This window comes from Rhineura floridana, chromosome 2 (assembly GCF_030035675.1).
Source record: "Rhineura floridana isolate rRhiFlo1 chromosome 2, rRhiFlo1.hap2, whole genome shotgun sequence".
NCBI classification, from domain to species: Eukaryota; Metazoa; Chordata; class Lepidosauria; order Squamata; family Rhineuridae; genus Rhineura; species Rhineura floridana.
In genome coordinates, this window is record NC_084481.1 from 69,686,043 (window position 1) to 69,701,130 (window position 15,088).

At 38.5% G+C, this 15,088-nt stretch overlaps 1 protein-coding gene across 2 annotated transcripts in view; it reads right to left on the minus strand.

Moving 5' to 3' along the window:
- Positions 1 to 4,002: 4,002 nt before the first annotated feature.
- The window catches only part of SPOPL (speckle type BTB/POZ protein like), a 54,040-nt gene continuing 42,954 nt past the window's right edge, over positions 4,003 to 15,088 (minus strand). For both annotated transcript variants that reach the window (XM_061608893.1, XM_061608892.1), the window contains 7 exons: positions 12,249 to 12,376; positions 9,600 to 9,777; positions 9,458 to 9,513; positions 8,448 to 8,570; positions 7,599 to 7,741; positions 7,454 to 7,507; positions 4,003 to 6,551 (listed from right to left, as the gene is read on the minus strand). In XM_061608893.1, the coding sequence (XP_061464877.1) occupies positions 6,407 to 6,551; positions 7,454 to 7,507; positions 7,599 to 7,741; positions 8,448 to 8,570; positions 9,458 to 9,513; positions 9,600 to 9,777; positions 12,249 to 12,376 (827 nt within the window). In that variant the 3' untranslated portion in view covers positions 4,003 to 6,406. The remainder of the gene's footprint in view (positions 6,552 to 7,453; positions 7,508 to 7,598; positions 7,742 to 8,447; positions 8,571 to 9,457; positions 9,514 to 9,599; positions 9,778 to 12,248; positions 12,377 to 15,088) is intronic.

The window sequence follows — 15,088 nt, forward strand, 5'->3', positions numbered from 1 at the left end:
ATTCTTTATTCCACTTACTAGAAAAAAAATAGAATTGATTTTGTGATGCGATATGCCATGTGCTTCTTGAAACTCAGAATGGATGTAACGTGTTAGAAAAAAATGTAAATTTAGGAACCATATAGTGATCCGTTTTCTATTCATATCTCAATAAAAAATGTCAACACACTGAAAAATGTTGTGATCATCATTGTGGACGTTGTTATATCCTACCTTTGTATACACTGGGATAATTCCCCCCCCCTCCGATAGTTTTATGTTTTATACGTTTTCCTTCCCTTTTCCCTTTTGCTCGTCACCGACCATAACAATAAAGATATATATATATATAAAAGAAAAAATAGCCATAAGGAACCTTCAGATGAGAAGGGATGTTGTCATCAAGCCTGCAGATAAGGGTGGTGCTGTTGTGGTACTTAACACTACAGACTATATAGCAGAAGGTCAAAGACAACTAAAGGATGAAACAGATTTCTTGACGAAGACATCACCACAGATCTCAATACTCGTATCATTACATCTATACAAAACCTTACAAATAGGAAACTTCTTAAAGAGGAAACTGCTGATCTCCTTGTTAATCCAAATCCCACCCCTGGAAGGTTTTACATGCTGCCTAAAATCCACAAAGCCAAAAATCCTGGTCGCCCAATTGTCTCAGGTAACAACACAGCTACTGAAAGGATTTCTCTGTACATTAACTTAAATTTACAAAACATGGTGCAAAACCTCCCATCATGTATCAAAGACACCAAGGACTTCTTGCTTAAAATTGAGTCTTTAAACAAGCAGTATCAATTCCACAACAATACTATACTAGCTACTTTAGATGTCACATCTCTTTACACCAATGTACCACATAATGATGGGATTCAGGCTTTAAATGAGTTCCTTAACACCAGAGATATGAACAATCCTCCAACAGAGGTTCTCACAACTTTAGCTACACTAGTCCTGACTTGTAACAACTTTACATTCAATGGAAAACACTACCTGCAACTACAAGGCACAGCTACGGGGACTCGCATGGCTCCATCATATGCGAATCTCTTTATGGGTAAATATTTCCTGCCATCCTAGGCATATAAAGAAGAACATTGGGTATAGCTTAGCTCTGAGAATCAAACTTATTTGCAACACTGAAGATAAATACCAGTGAAGGATCAGTGAACTTAAAGAACACCTTCTTCTAAGGGGATATTCTCCACATATTATCAATTGCAACATCCACTGAGCCTCCATTCTGTCCAGAGAAAACCTCCTCCATCATACTGAGGTGTCAAAGAGCAGAGAGCAACAGATTCCATTTGTGGTAGATTTCCATCCAGCATCTCCTATCACCGAGCAATCAGAGCGCTACCCATTGCTGGCAAACTCTGAACATCTTACTAGAGCCATCAGCAGGCCTCCTGTTGTAGCATTTCGCCAACCTCCTAATTTGCGCAGACTGTTGGTGAGAGCTGTGCTTAAGCCACCTATCACCAATCCAGGGTCTCATCCTTGTCACTCCAAACGCTGTATCACCTGTGTGTACCTCAGGGAGACAGCCACTTTTACAAGCACTAGGACAGGCAGGACATATTACATCAAACAGAACATCACCTGCAGGTCCTGCAATATAGTTTACATCATCGAGTGCAAAAGACCAGGATGTCATATCCAATACATAGGAAAGACCACAACTGACCTACGCACACGCTTCAGGAACCACAAGTCGGCAATCTTCACAAAAAAAGTGGAGCAACCAGCTGCAAAGCATTTTAACATCGAGGGTCACAGCCTGTTGGACTTTTCCATTACAGCGATAGAGATGCCAGCAGATCCAGCAGCATTGACCAAAAGGGAGAACTTTTGGATTTACTCTCTGGACACATTGGCACCACATGGCCTGAACCTGGAGGACAGTACCACCACTACTTAGCTTCTGCAAATGAAGCCCCTCTGAGCATTCCATCCTCAAAGCTCTATAACTGCCATCTTGGTAACAGCATTTATATGTTGGCAGCTGATGAAGGCGGAAGCTGAAATGTTTTGTTAATACAATAAAAACCTCTTGTTTGGTTAATCACAATTACGTTCATATATATTTTTAGGTGATTAACAGAATCCTTATAGGGATCCAGAGCAAGCTTGAGTGAAGTTCTGTTTGTTGCTTTCAAAACTGTCTTATATGTGTGTATATGTATGTATGTATATATATGTATGTATATGTATATATAAAGGGAAATGTAGTCTGCAGCAAAGTCAATGTTCCAAATACAACAAGATGCACAGAAGATTTCTCTATAAGTAACAACTTTATTGTAACTTGATGTCCTGAAATGCAAAAATATTTTCAGCAACAAGGTACAAAAAGTATTTCACTGTTTACATCAGGCGGATATAAAAGGCTGGATGGTTTGATGCAAGTGTTTAACATGATGGGTAATGTGAATAATTCCCAACTTAAGACCAGGTTTACACCCTTCCAATGTTTAGATTCTAAAACAGGACTAAAAATAAACCTTCATTTTGACATATCAAAATCCAGGATTAACTAGATTACAGAGTATGATTAACGCAAACCACAGCAAACACTGACAAAAATAATGAGTGTCCATTTCAGGGAAAGTCCATTTGCTGCAAGCAGAAAGTGAGGAAATCAAAGCAATTGTGTTGTAAAATAAAGCAATATCTAACAGTTCATAGGAGGTGTTAAGGAAATCCAATCAACCCAGCCAATAAAAATTAAACTTGGGGCAAATATCAATTGGTTTAAATAGCCATACCTTATAAACTAAAAACAAAGTATCTCCAAATGGTTTACCTTACATTTTCTATAAGAACTTCACTAGTGCTATTACTTAGACTTTATCTTGAAGGAACAGCCCCTTCATAAAGGAGAATACTACAGACTGCAGACTGCTTTACTCTTAGAAGGCAGATGTCATCAAGAACTCCTTGCCATTCTATGCTTAAATAATTGAACTGTCAAAAAACGAATACAAATCATCTTAAGACTTCCTTGTATTTATAACCTCATTTTAGAATTCAGAGTTTACTGAACACAAAGAAATGCCAGCAATGATTTTCACAGAGAAAATATACCTCTGAAAAATATTCTGTCTCTGTAGCTTCTGGAGATAGATGAACTGATGTACATATACCCAACTGTATTCTGCATTCATGAATTCCTCATGCATCAGTGCTCCTCTCTAGCTTTCCCAGAAATTTTCAAAAATTTCCATCCTATTATATATTTAAAAGGCACTATGCGTTCATACTTCAGCATGCAGTAAATGGACTGTCAAAATCTGGGCTACTGGAGTTTCCTTCATTGAAATACATTGTCACATAATTGTGGAACCTCTGCCCCTTTTAACAGCAAACCAAGTCCTATTTTTCTGAAAATAAATCTTTGTTTAAAAAGCACACATCATTACACAACACATGCAAGGTGCTCCCTTAGGGGGAAAATTTGATGGTGATGGCTGATGGGTATTGAAGGGACAATGTTGGAAAGCCAAACATGACACCTGAATAACGGTGCTAAGTGGGCTGTCACCTACCCTCACAAAGTTTCTAGTTTTCTGCCAGAAAACACAAACAGCCCTTTTCTCCCACAGTACTATGGATAAGATCCAGACCACCAATGGGCAGAACTACATGAACAGAACACTCCACTGGAAAAAGGCGTGATTTTTGCCAATTCCCCCCTTGTCTCTGCAGCCTCCTGTGCCTTCCCAAAAGCTGCTCTGGAGGCTCAAGGGCTCCTGCAGAACAGCATGGGAGGGAGTGCTGGGACCGCAAGGGGAATAAGAGAAAATCACCTTCCTTTCCTCCAGTGGAAACTTCTGCTGGACTTCAGGTGTCTTCAACGGAACAAAAAGTCTAGTTCCAACCCAGCAATTTTTAGGAGAAACACAGAAAATATAAGCAGGCTGGAATGAGAAGAAAGCTGTTCTTGCCAGCTCTGTTGGAAGTGAAAACACTGTATGGTTTCACTAAGGGAAATAAAGGTGGGATTAGTGCACTGACTGAATATTTATTTTACCCTTTTTTGTGTCTTTTTTATAGCCAACACAAAGAACAATATAGTTCAATTGTCATGATTGGCTGTTAAGTGTAATGCATGGTATACATTTTGTTAATTTGACAAGTGGACTTTTAATAGAGATGTAGATATTCTTACAGCAGTTTGATATTTTTTGGTACAAAGTGTGCTATTAAGCTTTTTATAAACTTAAACAAAAGACTTAAGAAGTCTTCCATTTGATTGCTGTATCTAGTAGTACCAGAATAAGCTGAAATGGACAATTACAGTATTTAATAGTCAAGTCACTTTGTATATTATAATAGCAACTTTCATGTTGCGAGGCTGTTCATTATGATTTGTTATACTGCAGCAGAAGTTTCTCTGTTATGGAGAGACACAACTTACCTGATAAAAACACCTACAAGGCCTTAATTGAGATAAAGAGAAACTGCCAATAAATTTTACAAGCTATAATGCATCTCCAGATACAACATCTCTGTACCAGTTTCGTTCAATGAGTAATATTTATGCCTACTGAAACCACCAGGAGTGCAACTAAAAAGGCCTTTAACTGTGTCAAAGTTGCTAATTCAAATACTGCATTCAACTCACCCCAAAGAGTGAGTTTAGTGAGAAACTGGGCACATGTTAGCACTATGCTGGATTAGGAACACTCCCTCTTGCCCACTTTAAGAAATCATTACTCAGATTAAGAATTCAGAAAAAAACATGCTCAAGATCTTTAACCATGTCAATGTTTCTTTGCTGAAAACAAAGGAGGCATCTTTTGAAACGGTAAACAAACCTTAATGGAGCAAGCATGTAAATCAAATGGGCCAACTACAATCTTTAGTTAAAAATTCAGAGGAATTCCCTTTTCTTATGGTTAAATGCAACTTTTACCACACAACAGATCTAGCACATCACCAGATTTAAAGTAAAATTCAATGTCAAATCAGTCAAGAAGCATTTACAATGTGTGTTGCTGCAGACAAATCCTCCCAATTGTAAACAAAGCTAGCAAAAACACTGGAAGTGGTGGCATTAAAGCAAAGGTTTGCATTAAAAAACTGGCCCATTACAAGCAGTTTACAGGTTGTTATATCCGTTTCACATTATGCAGAATTTCAATACCATCCACAATGCTAATACAATAACAAATGCTAAAAACAGCAAGTCAGTGCTTACAAATACTGACGTTTCAGACTCCTTTTCTTCCTGCTAAGTGTGTGTCTGTGCAACTTCCACTAGTGTGAACAAGCTTGTGCGTACACACACTAAGGGAACATAGTTAAGCCTGTCCAAAATGTGAAAATAGAATGGATTCTAACATGAACACTTGAGATATTCACTTTGAATCAACATCTCTAAAGTCATGCTTTCCTTGTTTGCAGTAACAAAACTAAATCCCATGTGGCTATGGGCATCTTAATGTATTTCAAAAGTTAGGCCACAATTGCTGTACCATATTTATCAAAACCAAAATATATATGTACCACACAACATACAAAAGTTACACATTAAAAGTGCATACTGAGAATCCATAATTTGGCCCATTTCTGAAATTTACATTTGGTCATCCTTATGAACCTTGATCTTCCATGTATCCCCTGTGAGAAATAACCACTTCTTCCCCAGCACATATCACTTACTCTCTCTCCATACTAGCTTTCACTCTGGTTCAGTACAATATAAATGTAAAATAGCAATGAATCATAAAGGAACACAGGTCAAAAGGGTTATTGTGTGTTTCTTTTAACATCTGATGAAGACACACACAGAGTAAAATACATTTCTGGGCCAAGACATTGCATATTTCCCTCACTCACCTGAACCAATGAAAAATAAATTATATTCAGAGTAGTATATTGCCACAGCATGCCTGACAGCACCCTCTGAAGGTAGGCAGATGCACCCTAAATACAGTACTTGGACTGGAGTGCCTGCTGGGTCCCTCAATTCAAGCACTTTTAATGAGAAGCTAGTTGAAACCTTCCAGTTACTACAAGACCAGATGATACTCTTCATTTTGGGGTTAAGAACAAAAACAAAAATAGGAAGATCCTTTTCAGGAACAGTCTTCATTTATCAGCATTACTGCATTATGGAGCTAGTGCAATCCTACATAGCCGGGTCAAAAAGACGAGGCACAATTTAAAAAGCAAAAAAAGAAAACCACAAATGAACTAGAGTAATTGACGTTAAGGCCTTTCAGTGAACTGGAGAGTTATCAGTCTAATTTAAAGCTGATTATTAAACCATATTATCCATTCTTAAAAGCTTTCAGGTTCTGTTCTGTGGACAAGGGTAGCAAATTCTGGGAGATGGTTTGTGAGAACTCTTCTGGACATGGATGAGGAATCATTAATTCTCTATAGTTCATGGAAGATTTCATGACTGTTTTAGTCGTTTGCGTGGAATGCCAAACTGTGGACACTGTGCAGATGCTAGTGCTCTAAAGGCCTCAGCTACTAAGTGGGGATGGGAGTGGATCATTGACTTCCAGCCTGCCGTTTCCATGATGTCTGTCGCTTGGCTGTAAATAAAAGATTTACAAGAATCAGTTTCAAGTTTACAGCAATGCAATCCTATGCATGTCCACTCAAAAGTCCCTGTGTTAAGTTCAATGGGACATACTCCCTGGTAAATAAACTTGTTTGTATATTTAATTACTAGATTGGGATCCAAGCCATAGATTATGACACATTGCTGAAACTGTGTAGATATAATTCTGTGTATTCTTTCATGGGAGTAAGCCCCACTGAATTCAATGATATGTACTTTTAAGTAAACATGTATAGCACTTTACTATTAGAAACTAGTAGTTTCAGAAATGGGATGCTTGGCTGCAAAGGACAGTTGTAATTTATATAGTTCTCTGAAGATTCTATAGCATGCTTTTTCCATTTTAAGCCAGGGGCTATCAAAACAGAATTTAAGAACATCCAGTCAGTCCCAAGTTGGCTTTGTGGTATCACATGATAAAGTCTGATCGTGACTGCAAAAGCTTTCAGATCTTGGAGACCTATCCACAATGGAAGCTTGTTTAAGGTTTCAGAAAATGCCCTATACTGTCCCAGATGGACATTACAAGAATATCCTATGTGATCTAGTACACTATATTTGTGGTATGGGAACAATGGAAGATATTATCTGCTAATTTCAGTGCCCTATATATATGGAAAGAATTGTTGTGTTGGTCTCATCTTTAACTTGCTTTCTGGTCAAGCCTACAGAAAATGGAGAAATAGGGAAAAATCAGTAACAGAAAGTGGCTTATTTCTCTTGCAGCAGGAAGATGGGAGACAAGCCTGTATGGATACTCATGGTTTACTCATTTGTACTTGGTGTATATTATTGATTTTGCTTTGCTTTAATTTAAGACCAAGACAACAAAAATGTTTATAGACAACTCTGAAGTGTAACCAGCGTACATACTTGCTGTTCCAGTTTTTCCCGTCTTTACAACCAAGTTGCCTAAGAACACTGCACCTGTGGCATGAGAGAATATTGCAATATTAAATTTTCAGAGACTTCACTTCATGAGATAATGAATTTTTAAAAGGAGAAAAACATTGCATACCTGTTAATAAAGTCTATTGCTTGTGCTTTCAACTGTTCTGCGCTGTGCAAATCTGCAAGGATGAGAATGTCTGCAACATTTTCTACTGAGAGGTTACTACACAGAGCTTCTTCACACATGATCTTTAGTCTTTCGAGTGCATACTAGCAGAAGAAAAAAATTGGGTCAAAGTTCACATTTATTCTTTTCTACTTTAAAAAGAAGACCTCTCTAATATGCACATACTAGCTAGTAACTGCAAAGCAACTGGGCCCTCACAAAGAATTGCCAACTGTGTTACATGAAGGAAAAACATACATCCCCTTCCCACACACATTATGTAACTGTGTGAGGTGAGAACAGGACGAGGCCTGCTGTTATGTCCCTCAGAGGATATATATTTAGCAGAAAGGTCCTACGTACATCCAGCTTAAATATACTTAGCCCACTATTAGTTATAAAAGCCTGCTGTTCTCACCCCAAGGTATAAACAAGTATTACAGTTTCACTTTACATCTGAACCTCACCCCTGTTGTATCCTGGCCACTGTGATTATCTCTGGACACAGCATAACTTGTAATAGGCCTGAATTATTCCTCTAGCCTTTATATGCTAGTCTTTATATGTTTGTAAACAATCTAATCAATTCACACAACAGTACACAAAGGAAGCTGTTCACCAAGTTCTCTCCAAAGACACTCAGAGAGCAACTATTTAGCTAAACTTCAGAAGGACTTATATTTTCTAATAACTTCTACTTCTAATAATCCAGTTCACTATTGTGCTTTTTGTAATTGCATAAACCAAAACGAACACTTTTTAGATTTCATTTAAATGATCTGTAAAGCCCTTGTGTGGCCAATTACTTACTTTGTCTGCTGCTGCCAACAAACTGTCAGCCATTTTGTCAAGGTTTGACGCTTTCCCTGTATAAATGAATCTCATCATCTCTTTAAAAACTTCAGGGTCTACATCATTTATTTCTACACGATTCTGTTACATGAAACAGAAAAATCTTGTAATATTTTAACACAGAACGATGACAATTATTCTACACTGTGTATTTTCTAATAGTTAACTACTTGATACCAAAAGTGTCCTGATATAATATAAATAGAATATTTAGCTTCCGTTATAGTTACTTAGAATCCTTTCATCAAAACCAAGGTTGATACATTCAAAACCTATTCAGATGTTAAGGAATGGTAGACTCTGATCTTAATACCCAACTGCTTCGTTCCACAGACCTCCCCACACATTTCAGACAGGCTTCTAGAGCACACTGAAAGATAAGACTGTATTTACTGGAATTGATGGGATTAAGAGTTCTAATGTTAAGGGTTAAGCACATTAATTCTATGCCTTTCAGAATTTGCTCCTTCATTTCCACTTCTGAAGGATAGAGTTCAAATCTGAATGTAACACCAATTTTATTTAAATGCTTCTTGAATACTTTTCAAGATTAAACCCTCACAAATATATTCTTTGCCCCTCAACTGCATTGTACCAATAGACAATGACTTTCTGTGAAACCAATCTAGCTATACATTGGTTTCATACTCAATTCAAAGTTTATAGCACAGCTGCAGTGAGGCCATATTGTACCACACACTAGTTCTGGTGCAAATGTAGGCCCTCCTGCGACAGAATGAAGACAAGATCCCTCATCTAACATGGCACTGCTAGCCATAGGGTTTTGCATTATGAATAATTGCAGTTTGAAGATTGTCTGGTTAAAATCTGGATCACTTTTAAGGTAATCATAAGAATTGTTATCAGTTAACTTAAACCAAGCATCCAGGTATTGCATTCCTAATTTACACCAAACCTTAAAGTCTTCTGTTAAAGAACTCCTTTAACTGATGGCATTATTCATTCACCTTTTTGCTCTCCTCCATTTCGTGTTCAAACATTGCATTAAAAACGGGTGAACGAGCTGTAGCAAGAGACATAAGTGTTAATACAATACTAAGATTGAATTAATTTTATGAAAACAAATTTTAATACAGAAATAGGAGGTACCTGCAAGAACAGATTTATGAGCTTTGAACTCTTGTCCTCCTACATAAAAACTGCAATCTGTAAATCGTGTTGTTTCCCAGAGATTCCCTAAATCTTCTGCTAGGCGGCATTCTGGTACCTTTAGTGTGTTTGTACTGGACTGTCCCGATATATTCACTGAGTCTTGAACTACGCTCACCTAGCAAAAAACAGCAATTTAATGCACTAACAATCATAATGATGCAGCACCTATAGTTACAATATAACCTGGATCAAAAATACATGAACTGGACAGTTCTTTAGTCCTCAAGCAATGACAGTTCAATTTAGTTCAGATATCCCAATATACTGATACTAGCTGGAAGAAAATGAAGCACAGAAGTAGCTTTCCCTACAAGCTCACACTTGCCCACTTGACTGGCACCAACATCAAACAAGAGTTGAAAAATTAGGGGTGGACATTTCTTTGAAATCCTCCACCAGTAAAATCAGCCAACATGCTGTTCTATCTTGAACCAGTAATGGTTCTCACCCTACTTACTAAACTCAAGAATGCAGAAATTGTGAAAAGAGCTAGTTTCTAACAATATTAACAGTGCTAACTGGAAAAGTGGAAACCTCCTAACACTGAAGAATGCTTTTATAGGTAACACAGAAAAGGTTATTCTAGCTAACATTTTATAGTACTTATAGGTAAAAGCACAGGGTTTTTTAAAGTTACTACAAGGTAACACAGAAATGGCCCAACCATGGTCAGAAGAAAGTGATTTCCATATAACTAATGACCTCTCTCAGCTGGAATCCACATTGGGGAGCGACTATAACTCAGTGGTCAATCACATACTTTGCAAGCAGAAACTCCCAGGTTTACTCCCCCCTTTAAAAATAAAATCAGGTAGAACGGAATGTGAAACACCTCTGTCCGAGATCATGCCCGTCAGAGTAGACAGTACTGATGGATGAATAGTCTGATCTGGAGAAAAGCAGGTTCTCATGGATGGCATCCAATCTTTTTGCTCTGTGGATGGAAGAATAGTTCCACAGAGTGAAACTATGAGATACCATGCTATGTTCTTATGGCAGCTCTTGACAATCAAGTGGGATCAAGCTTCACAAATTCATGGATAAGCAGTGTTCAAAGCTAGTGCTTCAAGACTTGTTTTGCTTTAAAAGCAAAACATTTTCAGATAGTAAGCAATAACTGAGCAGCCCTGAAACAAGTTGTGAAAACAAAGGTCAAGGTTTTATTCCCCCCACCCCCACCCAAACAACTGGAATGCAACATATTTAATCTTTTACAGACACCCTTCACTTCTATCCTTATTAAGTGTTTGCTTATAAAACTAGCTTGGTCGATGGCACAAACTATTTGAATCTGGAATATTTTATGGAATAGAGATCCTTTCAGACCTAGACATGTGTTACCATCCACTCACCAACTGAATAACTGTATTCATAACAAATTCATCACACAGTTAATTTAGCCTGTCTAACTAAAATAAGATGCCGTATATTTGCACCATTTAGTCTCAGGGGCCACATTTCAATTATTCTTCCTACACAGCATAATGACACATAATTAAGTTGTAATCTTGCCAAGATTTTTTTGTACACATTTCTTGTAAATACACAGATCAAAGCAAACTTATTAACAGTGACAGCATCTATCATCCTCCTAAGCCACTAATCAGTCCATGGCAGCACTAACTTGGCAATGTATATTTAACACTCACTGCACTAGGATCATAATCTTCTTCACTAGATTCCATTTTTAAGTATCATAAGCAGTCTTGCTGGATTTTGCTAAGACTGTTTAGGTTATTGGCATAATTTATAGCTATTTACATATATTCCTCCCTGAGGCTAAAGATCTATTCCACCACAGAATCTATGTTCATTGTATTTTTCAATTAATCTAAATAAACTCACTTGCTCAAGCACTCATGGGTAGTAAAGGCTGCCACTATTCTGTAATGCTATGTTAACAGGCTTAAGTATGATGGGTGCTATAATAAATATATTTCTAGATATCTAATGCCATCAAGGGCCCTTGCTGTAGAAGCCTTTATCAATATATGGAAAGTTACAATAGTTTTACAATAGAGTGTAATGAGATTTTACTAACGCCAGCATGTCAAATTCAGCCTTATATTTGGTAACCAAGGGCATCAACTTCTAGTTCTTCAGTTGCCACTGGCAAATTTAAAAAACAGGGCCCAAAATACAAAGATGAATTTCAATCTTAGGAAGAAGGGGTTTACTTCCTCTAAAAGGTAAATCAACTTTGTTGTGTATGTCCTTTACTGTTTGGCTTCTCTGTAAGCATACAGACCAGGAAAGGACAGCTGGAGGGCCACAATTATAATCACCAACCTAGGAAACTGATCCACCGACCCCATCTTAAATGTTACACCTTCTTCCAACCTGCACTCCATGCCAAGACTACTGCAATTTTTATCCCAGGATTGTTCCACAGCTTTTCTTTCATTACATGCCAAGTACAAATGCTCCCAATGGCTGACGCTACTTACAGAAAGGAACCTGCATCAAATCAAAATCATTAAGCATTTCTCTAACACAGAGGGGATATATATAACATTTTAAAGCATCCCTTATTCATAGTCATGGAAACCAATATTCTATTTTAAAAAGCACTGGTTGATTACCTACCTCACAAAATAACGTAAGCTTATCATCTGGTAAAAGACCATTAGCTTCATCAAGTAAAAAGTCTCTTCGAATGAATTTTTTAAAACCCCAATCTTTGCCTTGAACAAATCGATATGCTCTTTGGCTTTCTAGTAGCAAATAAAATAAAAAGAATAAGCATGTTGAATTAAAGCACTCAAAAAGTTGTAAGATACTTACACAAGATAAGTGAAACCCTAGAGCCAAAACAAAATTGGTCAGTTTAGTAGAGCAGCGGGATCCAGATTAGCCATTAACTGGAAGGGCGCCTTATGTTTACACAGGGATGGGGAACCTGTGGCCCTCTAGATATTAGTGGACTGCAACTCCAGTCATTGCTGGCCGTGCTAGCTGGGACTGATGGGAGTTGGAACCCATCACCACCTGGAGGGCTCCCCGCTCCCCACCACCACATTTGTCAATGGAATTGGATCCAGTAGAGGCTTTCTCCTAGAATCCCAGGCAACACCTTCCATGTAATTCTGAAGGGTCCTACAACCCTCCAGAGAAGTTTTTCAGGGGGAAAGAGGAATCAGCATAAATCACCTCCCTACCCCCTTCCACCAATGCAAGTGAAATGCCGCTGAAAACAAATCTGGATCCAGCCCTGTGTTTTTAAATTAAGCTAGAAAAAAGTTTGCAGTTCATGTTCAGAATCTAAAACACTGTATGAATATGCTTTGGAGGCCCTCCTTTCTGATCAAAATCTCCTTGCCAGTCAAATTTACTGTAAACTGCCCAGAGAGCTTCGGCTATGGGGAGGTATATAAGTACAATAAAATAAATAAATAAATAAATTAGCTGCTTCAAAAATTCAGGAAATCTTTGGTAACAGCAACAAGGAGCAGTAGTCAGAAATGAGAACTGGTATACTGTCGTGAGCCATGCATGGAGGGGGAGGATAGACGAGGGCAAAACAGAAGATGAGGACTTGGACTGGGAACCCAGAGAGGGGGCAGATGGGGGGTGGACTCGTAGGGCACCCCAGCCCCCATCTTTGACAGCTCAGCCCCCTCAACTCCTGACCCCCCTGTGGAAGCACCACCTGATGCGTCCGACATTCTCCAACTGGGCACGCCACCGCTGCCACCAGAGAGTCAACCTTGCACGTCAGATGTCTCCCAGCCAAGTGCTGCCCAGCTTCCAACGCCAGAACTGACAGTTAGCAGCCCCCTTTGTTGGAGGGGGAAGCTGAGATCAAACCACCTTCACCTTGCGCTCAGAGGCGCTTGAGGCGGGAAGTTCAACAGACTGAGCTGAGGCGGAGTCTTTGTTTGCACGTGCAATTCAAGCCTACTTAAGTGGACTCGGGGGGGGAACCTAGCTGCTGAGTCAACGTCCTAGAGTCGAGAAGGCATGCTTAGTTAGAGCTAGAGAAGAGCTGAGTTCCTAGAAATAGTTAGGTTAATGAAACGAACTGCTTTGGATGTATCTATTACTTTAAGGAAAAGAGAAAAAGTCACAGTCAAGTCTGAATCCCTCGACTTTGGGCAGGACACATACAGACAAAAGCCCTTGCATTTGATTCATGAGATTCTTTGGATCTTGGCTATTACATTCAGTCTTATGGAATTATTTTCTTCTAAAAAATGCCTTTTAGTGCAGGAGCTTGGTATAAGAAAAGTGGCATATCTCAGCTGCAAGTCTGCAAATCACACAGAAACCCTCTCGTAGCCAAGATGAAGCTGAAGACTCTCTGAAATCAGTGAGACTACTCATGGCTAAGTTCATATAATTTTAATGTTTTCCTCCTTCTCCGCCCCCTCCCACCCGATTCCAACCTCCTGCTTCAGCTTCACAGTCAATATACCAGAGGTTTTCTGGGGGCTACAGTAACGATAGGAAATTTCCCTTATACTAAAACAGCATGGGATATGTTGGTCCTAACTGGTGCTAAATTAATGCACGATTAAATCGCTTTTTAAAAACAAATGTCAGCGGCATTTGGACTATTAAAGTTTTTTTTTAATGCAATTAGTTACTGACGTTCTTCAGTTTAGGCAGCATTTTAGTGCTTTAAACAATTAGAATTTTTATCCCATTAATGATGGTTTTTTTCCATAATTGAATGATACAGAGCTAAGCAACAGTTGATTTCCTAACCTTCTTCAGTGAGTCTATAACGACAGGGATCTGAACTGGTCTATTATGGAACCATGCACTCAATCCCACACCACATATTAGAGGACACATTTGCCACCAGATGTGCATGTATCCATAGCTAGATCTGAATGCATACTCCACTTGAAACATATGATTGATACATAAAAAAAACATTCAAGTGAGCAGTAAGTCCTGTTCTCTTGCTTGTGATAATACTGAATGGGAAAATTTCAAACTACATGTTAGCAGAGTATTATTTAGGACACAATTAAACTTCAGAAAGTGTTCAGAAAGTGGAATTCCAGTTTGTATGCAATATGATTTGTATGTGATATGTAAAATGGGGCATCAGATTTTTGTTATCCACAAACCACACTTGATAGTCTCACTGACCCCGGTCAGCTAACATACAAAAAATAGTTTGTAGATAATGAGAGATACTCAATGGAAGATATTCATTAGCTGAATAGGGGAGGGGAGCATTTTCAATTATACCTCCTGCCCTTTGTCCCTCATCCCTCCAGAGCAGATTTTGAAGGGACGTGGGTTGCAGGAGGGTGAAACTGCTGAAAATGGTGTTCTTCCCCCATTCCTCTGATTCCTTCCATTAGCAGAAAGAAGCCCTGGGATACCACCATGATCTTACAATTTGCCAAACAGTAAACAGTCCTCTTTGTACAGTATTTTACCAGGCAACATTTGGACATTTGTCATGGTAT